The sequence below is a fragment of the Centroberyx gerrardi genome, chromosome 5 (assembly GCF_048128805.1).
Source record: "Centroberyx gerrardi isolate f3 chromosome 5, fCenGer3.hap1.cur.20231027, whole genome shotgun sequence".
NCBI lineage: Eukaryota > Metazoa > Chordata > Actinopteri > Beryciformes > Berycidae > Centroberyx > Centroberyx gerrardi.
Genome location: NC_136001.1, coordinates 35,014,704 through 35,028,731, shown reverse-complemented (window position 1 = coordinate 35,028,731; position 14,028 = coordinate 35,014,704). Strand labels below are relative to the sequence as shown.

General features: G+C 46.0%; 1 protein-coding gene across 1 annotated transcript; it reads left to right on the top strand.

Moving 5' to 3' along the window:
- Positions 1–11,500: 11,500 nt before the first annotated feature.
- LOC139930163 (E3 ubiquitin-protein ligase TRIM35-like) lies at positions 11,501–13,061 on the top strand. Its single transcript, XM_078283622.1, has 2 exons — positions 11,501–12,798; positions 12,847–13,061. Exons 1-2 carry the CDS (start codon positions 11,643–11,645, stop codon positions 13,059–13,061), a joined length of 1,371 nt encoding a protein of 456 aa, XP_078139748.1. The 5' UTR covers positions 11,501–11,642.
- The last annotated feature ends 967 nt before the right edge of the window (positions 13,062–14,028 follow it).

Here is a 14,028-nt window from a genome sequence, read left to right as displayed (position 1 = left end):
ATACTTTAGTTATGGGTGCGGCAGTGATAGGTAAAAGGTACAGCTCAGTACTATCAGCAGGGCTGAACTTCCTATAATCCCAGTAAATAGTCTCCATACAAACATGAGATTTAAGACCCTGAGGAAAAATATCTGGTCACTATAAACATATTCATGTCACTTCGGAGTATGGATTTATATTGTGGGAGTGAGGGTCAGAGTTATTTATGCCTTTTACAGTATTAAGAGTTAATTGTGCTTTGTTGCATTTACACCCAGTGCTGTTGATCTGGAAGAAACTCCAATAGAGTTGCTAAATTGATTTCTAGCACCAATACTGTTGTTGAGAGGATTCAACACTGGCTTATGTTGAGTAGCGTTTAAACTATGTAGAGGGTCAACAGCATCACTTTACATTTTGGGAAATGTAACTATCTGTAGCATGGACGAAGAAAGTGACATTTCACTTCATTAACATGGCGGTCATATTTAGGGTGGGAAACCTTAACTGTAAGACAACGAAGCAGATGCAAACAGACAAATTCAACCGGTCTTTGAAGTCAGCTATTTAATATTTAATTTTATATTTATCTTCAAGCCAACTAGGCGTAATTCTTATCGATTGTCAACGTAAACAGTCTTTATCATCTCAGTAATGTGCTAATGGTACGCTTCATATGCTTAGTGTTCCTTTGACAATCAAATTGTTTTTGGTAACAGTTTATGCTAGCTAACACTACAATTAGTTGTCTAACTAATTACTGTAGTCTTACGGCTGTTTTATAGTACTGTCGAAGTGTCTCCGTTGCTACACCGTACAGGTCTACGGCAGTGCGGTATGTACACCCTCATGCCAGTTGAAACACAGGTGAAGTTTCTTAGTCCACATAACACACAGGGAGGTTGCCAGCACAACTCCGTAGCAGCCTTCTCCAAAACAGCTGAAGTCAGTGGGGACCAGTTCTTCAGAGTTCCAAAAAGAGCAAAAAATGACTATAAAATTACTCCATACAGCTCGTGCAGCGTAATCCAAGTCTTCTGAAGCCAAACAATCCTACAGAGTGGAAAAGACTTATTTAATGCAAATCAGATTTGCGCACACCCAGAACTCGTGTGTTCACGCTCTGATTTACAAAAAGCGTGATCTTCCGCACTTCTGTGCTCCTTTGAGGCCACCAAGAGAACGGGCTCAGACCAGAAGTCATTGTAAGAGCATATGCGTTAAGGAATTTATTTTAGGAACTGCAGCAAAAATCATCTGGACAGACAGGACAATAAACCGGACTCACAAAAAAAATTGGGCTGACAGGACGACACCAGTCTCTGACAGATGGCACAGAGACTGAGCACCATTTGACTCCAAAAAGGGTGCCTCTCTGTAGAATGAATGGTAGAGCAGGTTTAAATAGACTATACCCCCATATAGCCATTCCCCACAGACTCAACCATCATCATTTCAGTAATCATTTAAGTAATACATACACATAACCAAGTTACAGCAGCCAAAATAATATTCAGTACTATTCATTATCTAATTAATATTCACACAAAATAGAAATTACTCCCATTCAGCCACTAGATGGCATTTAAATATGAATATACACCATAATAGCCTTAAAACATCCCTGCAATAAATGGACAAAAACTGCCACGATGACGTCACATAAATATGGCCCGGAAATGTTTGTTTCCGGGCCAAATGTTTCCCTTTAAGCAAAAACTACAAAGAAGACCGGTACAACACTCACTGAATTCTTTAGATTTAGCTTCTTAATACTACAGATGTTGAAATTTAGACAGTTGTAACAGATACGTGAGATCACACATGGGAATTAAAAATAAAGTGAGCGCCTTCCAGTCAATGTGGACTTCCCGCCCCGACTGAGTAATCTTTTCTGCAAACGGTAAGTTATCTTGACTACCTAGGATGCCAGACTAACTACTGTTGTTCGTACACACCCTTAAAATACATGAATGGTTCCAAACTCTATTGCTCAGTCCCGATATACTGCTCCATGGTGTTCATGCCACACAGGAGACAAATCTATAGTATGTGCCGACAAGTAGCGAAGCAGCGGTAGCTCAACACTTTGTCACAGTATGACTTAAGTAAGTCACCATTTGAAAGTGGAATGATAATGTAACATGGTTGATAATGCTTCCACTTGCCATTGTACCAGAGGTGTATATGTGTATTTTGGTCTAGTGTTCTGTCACTTTAAAATACTTGTGTGGTTGCCTTTAAGGGAATGACGCACCTTACGTTCTTCCCAGTTTAACTTGCCCGTGTAAGCGGTAGGTCATGGTTATAACACTGTGCAGATTATTTTAAGAGAGTGTTCATTTTTGTTCATAATTTTATCAATGTACACTGTATGTACCTAGAGGAGTTTAGACATGGACAAAGACTTTTGTGCAATTGTAACGAAACAGGACGGACAAACCCCGTCTTTTATTGGTCACATGCAACCACCTACACCACATGCACACGGCGGCTGGCACACACGCGCATTTTTAATGGCGCCGTGAAATTAGTTCTCCGCATTTTTCCCATCTTGGCCCGTCCTTCCTCTGCGGGGCAGGCCAGGAGCGGTGGACAGCTTTATACAGTGCCCGGGGACCGACTGCTTAACGTTCATCGCTGGTCAGGCGACGATCTTCTTGCATGTTTTTAGTGGGGGGTTCTTATCGATGTTATCTGGAGGAAACCCCAAGTGAGCACGGGGAGAACATGCAAACTCCACACAGAAAGGCCCTTTTTACGAGATAACCCACCTGGGCACTAGGCACCGAAGGCATGGGGAGAACATACCCCTAGTGCCAACAGCGACCCAGACGGGAATCGAACCCAGGACTTTCTTGCTGTGAGGCAACAGCGCTACCACTGTGCCACCGTGCCAACTTGCCAATTGTAGATTTGCATATTCATTATATCTGTTCTACGATCAACGGCATGTAGGCTATGTTGCTAGCTAAGTTAGCCAACTACCAAGCTGTGTGTGTGTATGGTAACATGAGTGTTTCTATATTCCTAGTATCATCATTGCTGAAGATACATGTTCCAGAACAGTTCAGTGATCGCACTGTTTGTCTATTATCAGAATAAACCAACTCAACTGGGAATCCTGGTCTGTGTTGCCTTTACATAACACAACGCAAGATCACACCTGTTACACTGGTGCCGTGACGGTCTTCTTGTTCGTGCTGGACGTTGGTGGAGAGGACTGCCGACGCCGTGCAAGCGGACAAGAATCACCGGGGCTGTCTCTCCATGTGGTACCGGTAGCCTAGCTTGTTGTCCAATACTGAGTCTGTGCAAAAATGTATGTTTTCTGGGCTACCTAAGGAGCTTGTAAATAGTTAGTCATTTATTAGATATACTCCAAACAACATAGTTGTTTTGTGCGGTGATTTCAATAACCTCTAAAGATCGATGCTTTATTTTTGGCGAAAGTTTTCATCTGTATTTTTTAGACCCAGCGCCACGGTGGTTCCCGTTTTGACCACACGGTGGTAGTAGACTACTGTAATTGATGCTGCATTTTCTGACTGAGAGAGACTTGGGGAGGATTTGGTCTGACTATTGTGTTATTGCCAGTCCGAAAGAGATATTCTTTTTGAATGTGATTATTTAAGCAGTTTTACAGGGGAATTGCATTCAAATTGTAGTTCATTGCATGGATATACATTTCTTTGTTTCGTTTGTTTAAATAATTTTGCTGGGGCATTTTCTACTGTATAGCATATGGTTAATTGCTTGTTGATATTCCTGTTCCTTTCTTCTGATTACCCCACTCATATTTTGTACACTGATTCATAATGGATAGTTTTGCTGGGTTGGGAGGTATTGGCAGGGGTAGGGGTGTTCTTATGTTTGGTTCTCCTGGGTCTGCAGATGGGGCTGCCACAATCCAACCCATTACCTCTACTCCACTGCCAAGTTCCACTACACAACAGGCACTCACCACTAGTGAGTTTGAACCCCAAGCTAATGCTTCTGAGCCAGTTTCACCTTCAGGGAACAGGGAGGTTTCAGTTGAGTTACTTGCGGGTATTGTTGAGCGGGTGGGTCACTCTATTGGTGAAAGCATTGTGTCATGCCTGGGAGCAGCTAAGGCAGTGGCTGATGGGGTGGGTCCTCAGAATAACAGCGGGATGGGGGAACTGAAGATCAGTGACATTTCAAGCATGGGTCTGGTGCTGAAATCTGATGTTAAAGAACCAGGGTGTTTTAGAGGAGATGGTTCTGAGAAGTGTACAGTGCAGGAGTGGGAGGAGTTTATGTTGGGTTACATGCGCAAGAAGGGTTTCAGTACACAAGAGCAGTCTGATGAAGTGATGAGTAAGCTTATGGGACGGGCACGAGATGTTGTCCGAGTTGGGTTACGTAGTGACTCCAAAATTGATTTGAGCCAAGGCCCGAGCCCCATCTTTGACATCTTGAAGCGACATTTCAGTGATACAGTGTACTCTGACATGCCATTAGCAGACTTTTATGCAACTTTGCCACTGACTGGTGAACACCCATTTGACTATTGGATCAGACTGAATAGGGCCATTGATGTGGCAGAGGACTGTATGAGGAGACAGGGTAAAAAGCTAGAAGATCCTGCTCGTGAAGTAACTGTTATGTTTATCAGACACTGCCCTGATCCTGAACTATGTCTGATTTTCAAGTGCAAACCCCTGCATCAACGGACTGCTGGGGATGTACACGAGAGGCTGGAGGAACATCAGAGAGAGGGCAGAGCCAAGCATCTCTCACGGCCACCTGTGATGGTCCACACTCTGATGCAGGAGGTGTCCTCTCCAGTGGTTTTGTCCAAGGGCCAGCCCTCACCAGCAGTTAAGCCAGAGCCAGCCATTGAACACACACCTGCTTCATCGCCAACACCCCCGCACTGCTCATCTGACTCTTTGGCCCGAGTCATTGTTTTGTTGGAGCGTGTGCTGGTTCCCGTCCACAGCAACGGTTCAGGAGAAGAGTAAGCCCATCCCTGCCTTGCTCAGTGTGTGGTGATGCCAACCACAGTACGGTAGAACACTGTCGAGCTGATCATCTATGCTACCTCTGTTATGCTCCTGGCCATACTCGCGTAGCATGTCCGCGAGTTTCATCCCAGGAACAGGTTCCCCAGCCAGCAGGGCTCACCCAGCAGGGCTCAGTCAACCAGCAGGGAAACTAGATGGCCCACATGGAGAGGGGACAAGTGATGGGCCTAATAAAGTCCCCCTAACTCTCTGGGATGAGGATGTGGAATCTGTGTATTCGAGTGCATGTGATTCTGCAGGGCCGGGTGTGAAAGTAATCTATCAGAACATACAGAGAGTGGCTTCGAACGACAATCTGTTCTATACATGTGTTGCTGTAAATTACGTGATGGAGGTGAAAGCAATGGTTGATAGCGGATCTATGGCCTGTACACTGAGCTCAGCGGTGGTGCCACGCCTACAGGAAGCCGGAGTGTTATCAAGCGGCTCACTCAACCCGGTTGATGTGGTGCTGGTTGGGTGTGGGGGTTTGAGGACCAGACCTGTGGGAGTGTGTGAGTTGATGCTGACAGCGTATGGCCATAAAGCTTCTGTCCCTGTCTTGGTTGTGGATGGCCAAACTGATGAACTGATTATTGGTAGCAACTTGATCAAATATTTTATACATGTAATGAAGACAAGCAAGTTCTTTGAGACACAGTCAACAGGGTGTACTGATGATGAGGAGCAGCTTTTCTCTCTTCTGGCCAATGTGGAGAGGTGGCAGGGAAGTGATGTGCCAGACAAAGTGGGAACGCTGAGACTGAAGTGGGCTGTTACTTTGGAGCCAATGCAGGAGCACTTAGTTTGGGCACGGCTGAATAACACTCAGAGTGTTTCAGCTGGCAGTGCTGTTGTCATCGAACCCACAAGTGCTCGCTCAAGACCTAGGAACATTCTCATAGGGAGAACCGTAGCAATCCTGAGAAATTATGGATGGCTCCCAGTGAAGGTCATCAACCCGCTGCCCCGACCAGTGACATTGAGACGAAATGCCAAAGTGGCTGACGCATTCCCATGTATGGCGTTGGAAGACTTCGACACAGATGAACTGGTGGCATCAGCAGTCCCTCCTCCCACTCTACAGCAGCAGGTGCTGAAGATGGATGGCAATTCAGAGGGTGACAATACCAGTGCCGACAGCTTGACCGTCGACAGTGGACCTGAGTGCAGTGGAGCAGGTAGCGAAGTGCTGCGAATGCTGGGGCTTGGGGACATAGATGTCGACTCCCCCCAATTGTCACCTGAGGGTAGAGCCAAGTTGGTGCAACTGATAGCACGCTACAAGTCCATCTTCTCAAGGCACAAGCTGGATTGTGGGAAAGCTACGGGATTTGTACATAGGATCAGGCTGAGTGACGACAGACCTTTCAGGTTGCCTTATCGAAGGTTGTCTCCTAATCAGTACAACAAACTCAGGCAGGCTTTGGATGAGATGGAGGAGTGTGAGATAGTCAGGAAGAGCAACAGTGAATTCACCTCCCCGCTTGTTCTCATCTGGAAAAAGTCTGGTGATTTATGTCTGTGCACTGATTTCAGGTGGCTCAACGCACGAACGATAAAGGATGCTCACCCCTTGCCACACCAAGCAGATGCTCTTGCGGCCTTAGGCGGAAATGCCTATTTCTCAACGATGGACTTGACATCTGGCTATTACAACGTGGAGTTACATGAGGAAGACCGAAAGTTCACGGCTTTCACCTTGCCTTTTGGACTCTATGAGTACAATCGGCTTCCTCAGGGCCTGTGTAATAGCCCAGCCACGTTTATGAGAATGATGCTGAGTATCTTCGGGGACCAGAATTTCCTAAGCCTTCTCTGCTACCTCGATGATGTGCTGGTCTTCGCGCCCAGTGAAGAGGTTGGGCTGCAGCGTTTGGAGATGGTTTTTGGTCGCTTGAAGCAGCACAATCTTAAACTGGCACCAAAGAAATGCCACTTCATCGAGAAGTCTGTGAGATTCTTGGGCCATGTCATCAGTGAAGCTGGTGTTGCCACAGATCGTGAGAAGGTTCGAGCTATCACTGAAATGTCAGAAAGGGATCTCATGGAGGACAACTCAAATGTACCCTCTCAGTCCAAGATCAGGTCCTTTCTCGGCATGGTGGTCTACTATCAGCAGTTTATAGAGGGCTGCTCAGCCATTGCCAGGCCTTTGTTCGGGTTGACCACCGGACCCAAGACTCTGCGCCATGGAAAAGGGAGGGCGAAACAGAAAGTCATGAGAAAGCTCTTGGCTTCAGATTGGACGATGAATGCAGACAGGCCTTCAATCATCTAAAGCAAGCTCTCCTTGATCAGGTCCTCCTGGCCCACCCAGACTTTAACAAGCCATTCCTGTTGTCTGTGGATGCGTCGAGCAATGGCTTGGGTGCCATGCTCTCTCAGGTGCCTGAAGGTGGGGATAAGGCCAGACCTGTGGCTTTTGCAAGTAAATCGCTGACCTATGCGCAGTCGAAATATCCTGCTCATAGGCTGGAGTTTTTTGCTCTATGTTGGGCGATCTGTGATAAGTTTAACCATTGGCTAAGAGGGCGCCCGTGCACGGTCTGAACAGATAACAACCCTCTGACCAAACCCAAACTAGATGCATGTGAGCAAAGGTGGGTTGCCAAGTTGGCCCCATTTGAGTTCGACATCAAGTATATCCCGGGGCCCAGGAATGTGGTGGCGGATGCGTTGAGCAGGCAGCCCTTTGTGAAGCCCAGTGCCCTCCACAGGCTCACGAGAGTCCCATACAAGGAGCTGTTGGACGAGGCAGCAGGAGTGCAAGCCGAGAGGGTGCAGGACGTTTTCCGCTGGTCCATCCATGTGAGGCAGGTCGGGGGAGCCATTCTTTGACTGCAGAGACCAGGGAGGTTGACTTAGCTGTCAACTGTCAATCCACCGTCCCATCCCTGTCTGGATCCTTGTCATGTGATGAGGTGTCTGCTATCTTGACTTCTCATGCTCATTGGGAGTCTGGGCTCCAGAGCCACGCACTCTTGCTGCCACAGTTCCTTCAGCCATTGGTACCAGCTGAAGTGGCCGAAGTTCGTGCATTGTCGCAGGAGGACCTCATGTCAAAACAACGGCAGGACGATTTGTTGGCCAGAGTAATTTTCTACGTGGAGAGGGGTCGGAGGCCCTCCAGGAGGGAACGTGGCCATGAGCCATTGGGGGCTGTGAGGCTGTTTAAGGCGTGGGAGAAGTTGTCCCTGCAAATGGGAGTGCTGTATCTTGTGACTAAGGATCCAGTATCCAAGAAGAGGTCCTACCAATATGTTGTGCCTGCCTCACTGAAGCCAGCGGTCTTGAACGGTGTCCATGATGAGGCCGGACATCAAGGTCAGCAACGGACGCTGTGGTTGACAAGACAGAGGTTCTTCTGGCAAGGAATGGAGGCTGATGTTAAGGAATATGTCAAGTGTTGTCGAAGATGTGTGTTCAGCAAAGCCCCAGAGCCTGAGGCGAGAGCTCCATTGGAGAGCATCATCACCACCAAACCCCTCGAGCTGGTCTGTGTGGATTTCTGGTGCGCTGAAGATGCTTCTAACAAGTCACTTGATGTACTCGTCATCACGGATCATTTTACCAAGTTGGCCCATGCCTTCTTGTGCCCCAATCAGTCCGCAAAAGCTGTTGCTCATCAACTGTGGAACAACATCTTCTGTGTCTATGGCTTCCCCCGTCATATCCATTCCAACCAAGGAGCCAACTTTGAGAGCAGTCTCATCGCAGAGCTCCTCAGTGTGGCTGGGGTACAGAAGTCTCACAACTCCCTACCACCCGATGGGTAACGGTGGCGTCGAGAGATTCAATAGGACATTGGGCAATATGATCCGGGCCTTGCCAGCCAGGGCAAAACACAAGTGGCCTCAAATGCTCAAATCTCTGACCTTTGCCTATAATTGTACTATCCATGAGACCACTGGGCACGCTCCTTTCCAGTTGATGTTCGGGAGAACACCCCGCTTGCCCGTTGATGTGCTGTTCGGGGAGGTGCTGCATGACTGGACTAGAGGTTGTGGACTACGATGTATTCATCCAGTCCCTCAGGAGGGACCTGCAGGAGGCCATAAAGGCTGCTCAGGCATCAGTTAATAGACAGCTGAGGAGGCATGCAGACCTGTACAACAGGAAGATCAGAGGGGCCCCTGTGGAGGTCGGAGATCGTGTGCTGCTGGCGAATAAGGGGGAACGTGGCAGAAGAAAACTTGCAGACAGATGGGAGAATACCCTTTATGTTGTTGCGGAGAAGAACAGTGACATTCATATATATAAGATCCGCAACACTTCCACTGGCCACGAGAAGACTGTGCACCACAACCTCATCATGCCAGTTAACTTCCTGCCACTGCTTGATACACCTGAGCAGACAATTGATGAAGTCGCCAGTTCTGATGAAAGTAATGCACCTGCTGATGAGATGAATGCTGAGGAGAGAACAAGTGTGTGGGCGTCGGAGTTGATTAGTGATGTGTCAGACGATGGGAGATCGGATCACATGGAGGAAGAGTGTAGGTCAAGTGAGGGACATGGGTTGGCACCTGGTTCTGTCCCATTGACTGATATTCCTGTGGAGGGAACTGTGGATAATGACCCCAACGCATGGACTCTGACTTAAGACACTGTGATTCAAATCCTGTCCACCGCCCGACTCTTACCTGTGACTCAGTACAACCTTATGGCGATGGTGACTCTGTCGTGACTGACTTCCTGACTTCTGTCCCTGACTGCCAGACAACAGAGACTGGTAGACGTATCATGTCAAGGGCGGGGCGTTACATAAAACCTGTTAAGAGACTCATTGAAACAATGCAGACACAGAGGGTCTTGGGTAATGAGTTTAAGAAAGTGGCCGTGTGGGTGTGAGATTCTTTAAGTTTACATTTTAGGGTAAATACCGGTTATCTTAAAAAAAGCAGGAGAGAAATGTATGTGTATATATATATACATATATACATATATATATATATAGTTGGGTTTTTTCCCGATTTCTGGTCTTTTTATTTTCATTGGGGCCAATTTTTACATTGTTACCAAGTGTAATTGACATGTAATAGGCATGTTTACCTGGGGATTTGTTTTTACTCCCTCATTCTGGTGTGGAATGGTTTTAAAGACAGGAATGTTTGGTGACATATAATTGCAAGGCTTTGCATGCCTCATGTTTTATTTTGTTAGGGCAAGTGGAATTCAGAGGGGGAGGATGTAACATGGTTAAGAATGCTTCCACTTGCCATTGTACCAGAGGTGTATATATGTGTATTTTGGTCTAGTGTTCTGTCACTTTAAAATACTTGTGTGGTTGCCTTTAAGGGAATGACGCACCTTACGTTCTTCCCAGTTTAACTTGCCTGTGTAAGCGGGCAATATATCAATGTACACTGTATGTACCTAGAGGAGTTTAGACATGGACAAAGACTTTTGTGCAATTGTAGATTTGCATATTCATTATATCTGTTCTACGAACAACGGCATGTAGGCTATGTTGCTAGCTAAGTTAGCCAACTACCAAGCTGTGTGTGTGTATGGTAACATGAGTGTTTCTATATTCCTAGTATCATCATTGCTGAAGATACATGTTCCAGAACAGTTCAGTGATCGCACTGTTTGTCTATTATCAGAATAAACCAACTCAACTGGGAATCCTGGTCTGTGTTGCCTTTACATAACACAACGCAAGATCACCTGTTACAATAACATAAATAAAATTGAAATGGATACGACGTGTGTTTACATCATTTAAGTATTACATTGACTACCTCAAAACACTACTAATTAGCATGCCCTGTACTGGGCTAAAAGGTGTATAGTCCTTAATACCAGTTAATGCATATGGCACAGAGGACATTTACCACAAGTTATGAAGACCAATAGCTCAATCTAAGGAAAAAGAAAACCCAAAAAACAGTTTATTAAAGTAGTGGTTCGAAATCAACGAATCAACAAAAAAACTCAAACTGCCCAGAACTAATGTAATGTAATGCAGTAATGGGAAAAGTGAAAACAGATATTGCTGAAAGAATATGTTGTGACAGTTATAGGTTTCACTTTCTCGTATTAAACGTACAATTATGGAAAATTAAATGGATAAAGAACTGTAAATACAAATGTTTTTTAACCATCTCACATAATGTACATCAATTGCATGTGTGAAGGAATTAGTGTACGTTGTGTGTGTGCAGATTTGTGCATCTGTGTGTGTGTGTGTGTGTGTGTGTGTGTGTGTCTGTCAGAGCATAATTTTGGAACGAAACTCACCCCTGGTGTGACAAAGCTCCTCCCCTTAGCCAACTCAGCTGAGACAAACCAGGAAACAGAGGTTGTTATTCTTCCACTCCTCACTGAGAAGAGACACTGTACACACACTGAGAGACAGACGATAAGATTCACCTTCAGACCAAACCCACGACTTCTACTGAGGGAGGACAGCTACAGGAGGGAATACTGGGAATACTGGAATACTGCCAACCTGCTGCTGACTGCTCACACTGAATAGGAGTTTTAGAAGAACCACGACTCAAAGTGAAAGTAACTTTCAAGGAATTTTCTGGAGGAGGGAGTGGCACCACGACTAACTGGTGACTGGCTGACTTTCTGTTTGAGCTGTCTGCCCGGTGTGTGTTTTTGCTTCAGGCAGAGATAAAATGGCTTCCCGATTGTCTCTCCCAGAGGAGGATCTCTCCTGCCCTGTCTGCCATGACATCTTTAAAGATCCTGTTGTCCTGTCATGTAGCCACAGCTTCTGTAAAGCCTGTCTGCAGAAGTGGTGGAGAAGGAAACAAATACACGAGTGTCCAGTCTGTAAGAGAACATCTTCAAAGAGAAAACCACCTTGTAACTTGGTGTTAAAGAACCTGTGTGAGGCTTTCTTACTGGAGAGAGATCAGAGAGCTTCAGCAGAGTCTGAGCTTCTCTGCAGTCTGCACTCTGAGAAACTCAAGCTCTTCTGTCTGAACCATCAGCAGCCAGTGTGTGTTGTCTGTCGAGATTCAGAAAAACACACCAACCACAGATTCAGACCCATCGATGAAGCTGCACGGGATCACAAGGAGGAACTTCAGAAATCACTTAAGCCCTTACAGGAGAAACTGAAGCTCTTTAATCAAGTTAAAGGAAACTGTGATCAAACAGCAGAACACATTAAGGTCCAGGCCCGACGCACAGAGAGGCAGATTAAGGAGGAGTTTAAGAAAATTCACCAGTTTCTAAAAAAGGAAGAGAAGGCCAGGATCGCTGCACTGAGGGAGGAAGAGGAGCAGAAGAGTCAGATGATGAAGGAGAAGATTGAGGGTCTGAGCAGAGAGATAGCAGCTCTTTCAGACACAGTCAGAGCCATAGAGAAGGAGCTGAGAGCTGAAGACGTCTCGTTCCTGCAGAACTACAAGGCTACAGTGAAAAGAGTCCAGCGCCCCCTGCTGGAGGATCCACAGCTGGTCTCAGGAGCTCTGATAGACGAGGCCAAACACCTGGGCAACCTGAGCTTCACAGTCTGGGACAAGATGAAGGAGATGGTCTCCTACACTCCTGTGATTCTGGACCCCAACACTGCCAATCCAGAACTCATCCTGTCTGAAGATCTGACCAGTGTGAAATGTGGAGAGAGACAGAAGCTTCCTAAAAACCCAGAGAGGTTTGACTTCTACAGCTGGATCCTGGGATCTGAGGGCTTTAACTCAGGAACTCACAGCTGGGATGTTGAGGTTGGAGACAGTACAGACTGGAGACTGGGTGTGATAGCAGAGTCTGTCCAGAGGAAGAAAGACATACAGTCTGGATTATGGAGAATAGGGTTATATAATGGTGAGTACACAGCACGCTCCTCACCAGATCAACCCACTGTTCTCCCAGTGAAGAAGAAGCTCCAGAGGATCAGACTGCATCTGGACTGGAACGGAGGAAAGCTGTCATTCTCTGATCCTGATACTAACACACACATACACACCTTCACACACACTTTCACTGACAGGCTGTTTCCATTCACTGACACTTGGGATGAACTCCCTCTGAAGATATTACCAGTGAAGGTCTCTGTTACAGTGGAACAGCACAGTTGGAGACGATGATGATAATTGACTCATGGTATTGCATATATATCATGTACTAGATAAATTCCAGGCTAATTACTGAACTGTCAAACCACCTTGTAAAATATAGTCATCTCAACATTTTCACCAAGCCATGCTATTTTGGACCAGATTGTAAAGTCATTTAAAAACTACCTTTAATTGGATTGTTAGTAAAAGGATTTGCACCATGTTTTCAGGGGTTCAGTTTCCCAAAATCAACTCAACAGGAAGTTGACATTTTTTGTTCCATTGCACGTCAACAAAGTAAAGCTGATCTTTCTGCTTAGATGTTTTACTGTGTGCTCGTGAACCGGGGCCAAATCTGCAAATTATTCTCCTTCTGATTTACAGTGGGTGGGCAGTGAACGAGTCCCGCAGCATCGTAGGTGGTGACCACAACAGGAAATTATTACAAAGAGAAGCATTTTGGATATTTGAGTGAAAATCATTGGCACCCAATGTCACGAACGAGGATCTGAATTAAAGCTGTTTTCTATAGAGATTACGGGGACCTCTCTGATCACCTCTATTTTACTGGTCAGGTGACTATTGTAGATCAAGTATCCATATCATGATTATTTTTTTCTCATCCTCTTGGTTCTGTTTACATGAATTGATACGTCCCTATCTTACACCCGGCGCAAAGCGCAGCGTAAGTGTCATTGCTAGTTTCCGATCGACGCAGTTGTCATTTTCCCGCCCAGCGCCCACGTTGTTTAAATAGCAAATGTACTTGCGCCCATCTGTGCGCCCATGGGCGTGTCGGTATTAAAATGAGGTGTGGTCAGGCACATTGTCGGCGCATTGCTATCTTGAGGCAGCGGAAAGCGATTGCGCCATTGACCAACAAAAACCTGGTCTAAAGTCAATGGCGCAGTATTTTCCTGCTATTTAAAGGGCGCATTATTCAGATAGTAAGATGCGCCTACATCTATTGTTTATACAAACTCAAAAACTAATAATA

Excerpts from the sequence above, each read along its gene's own strand:
- LOC139930163 (XM_078283622.1), top strand. The coding sequence starts at position 11,643 with ATGGCTTCCCGATTGTCTCTCCCAGAGGAGGATCTCTCCTGCCCTGTC. Across the intron at positions 12,799-12,846 it reads GAGAATAGGGTTATATAATG|TGAAGAAGAAGCTCCAGAGG; the intron begins GTGAGTACACAG and ends CTGTTCTCCCAG.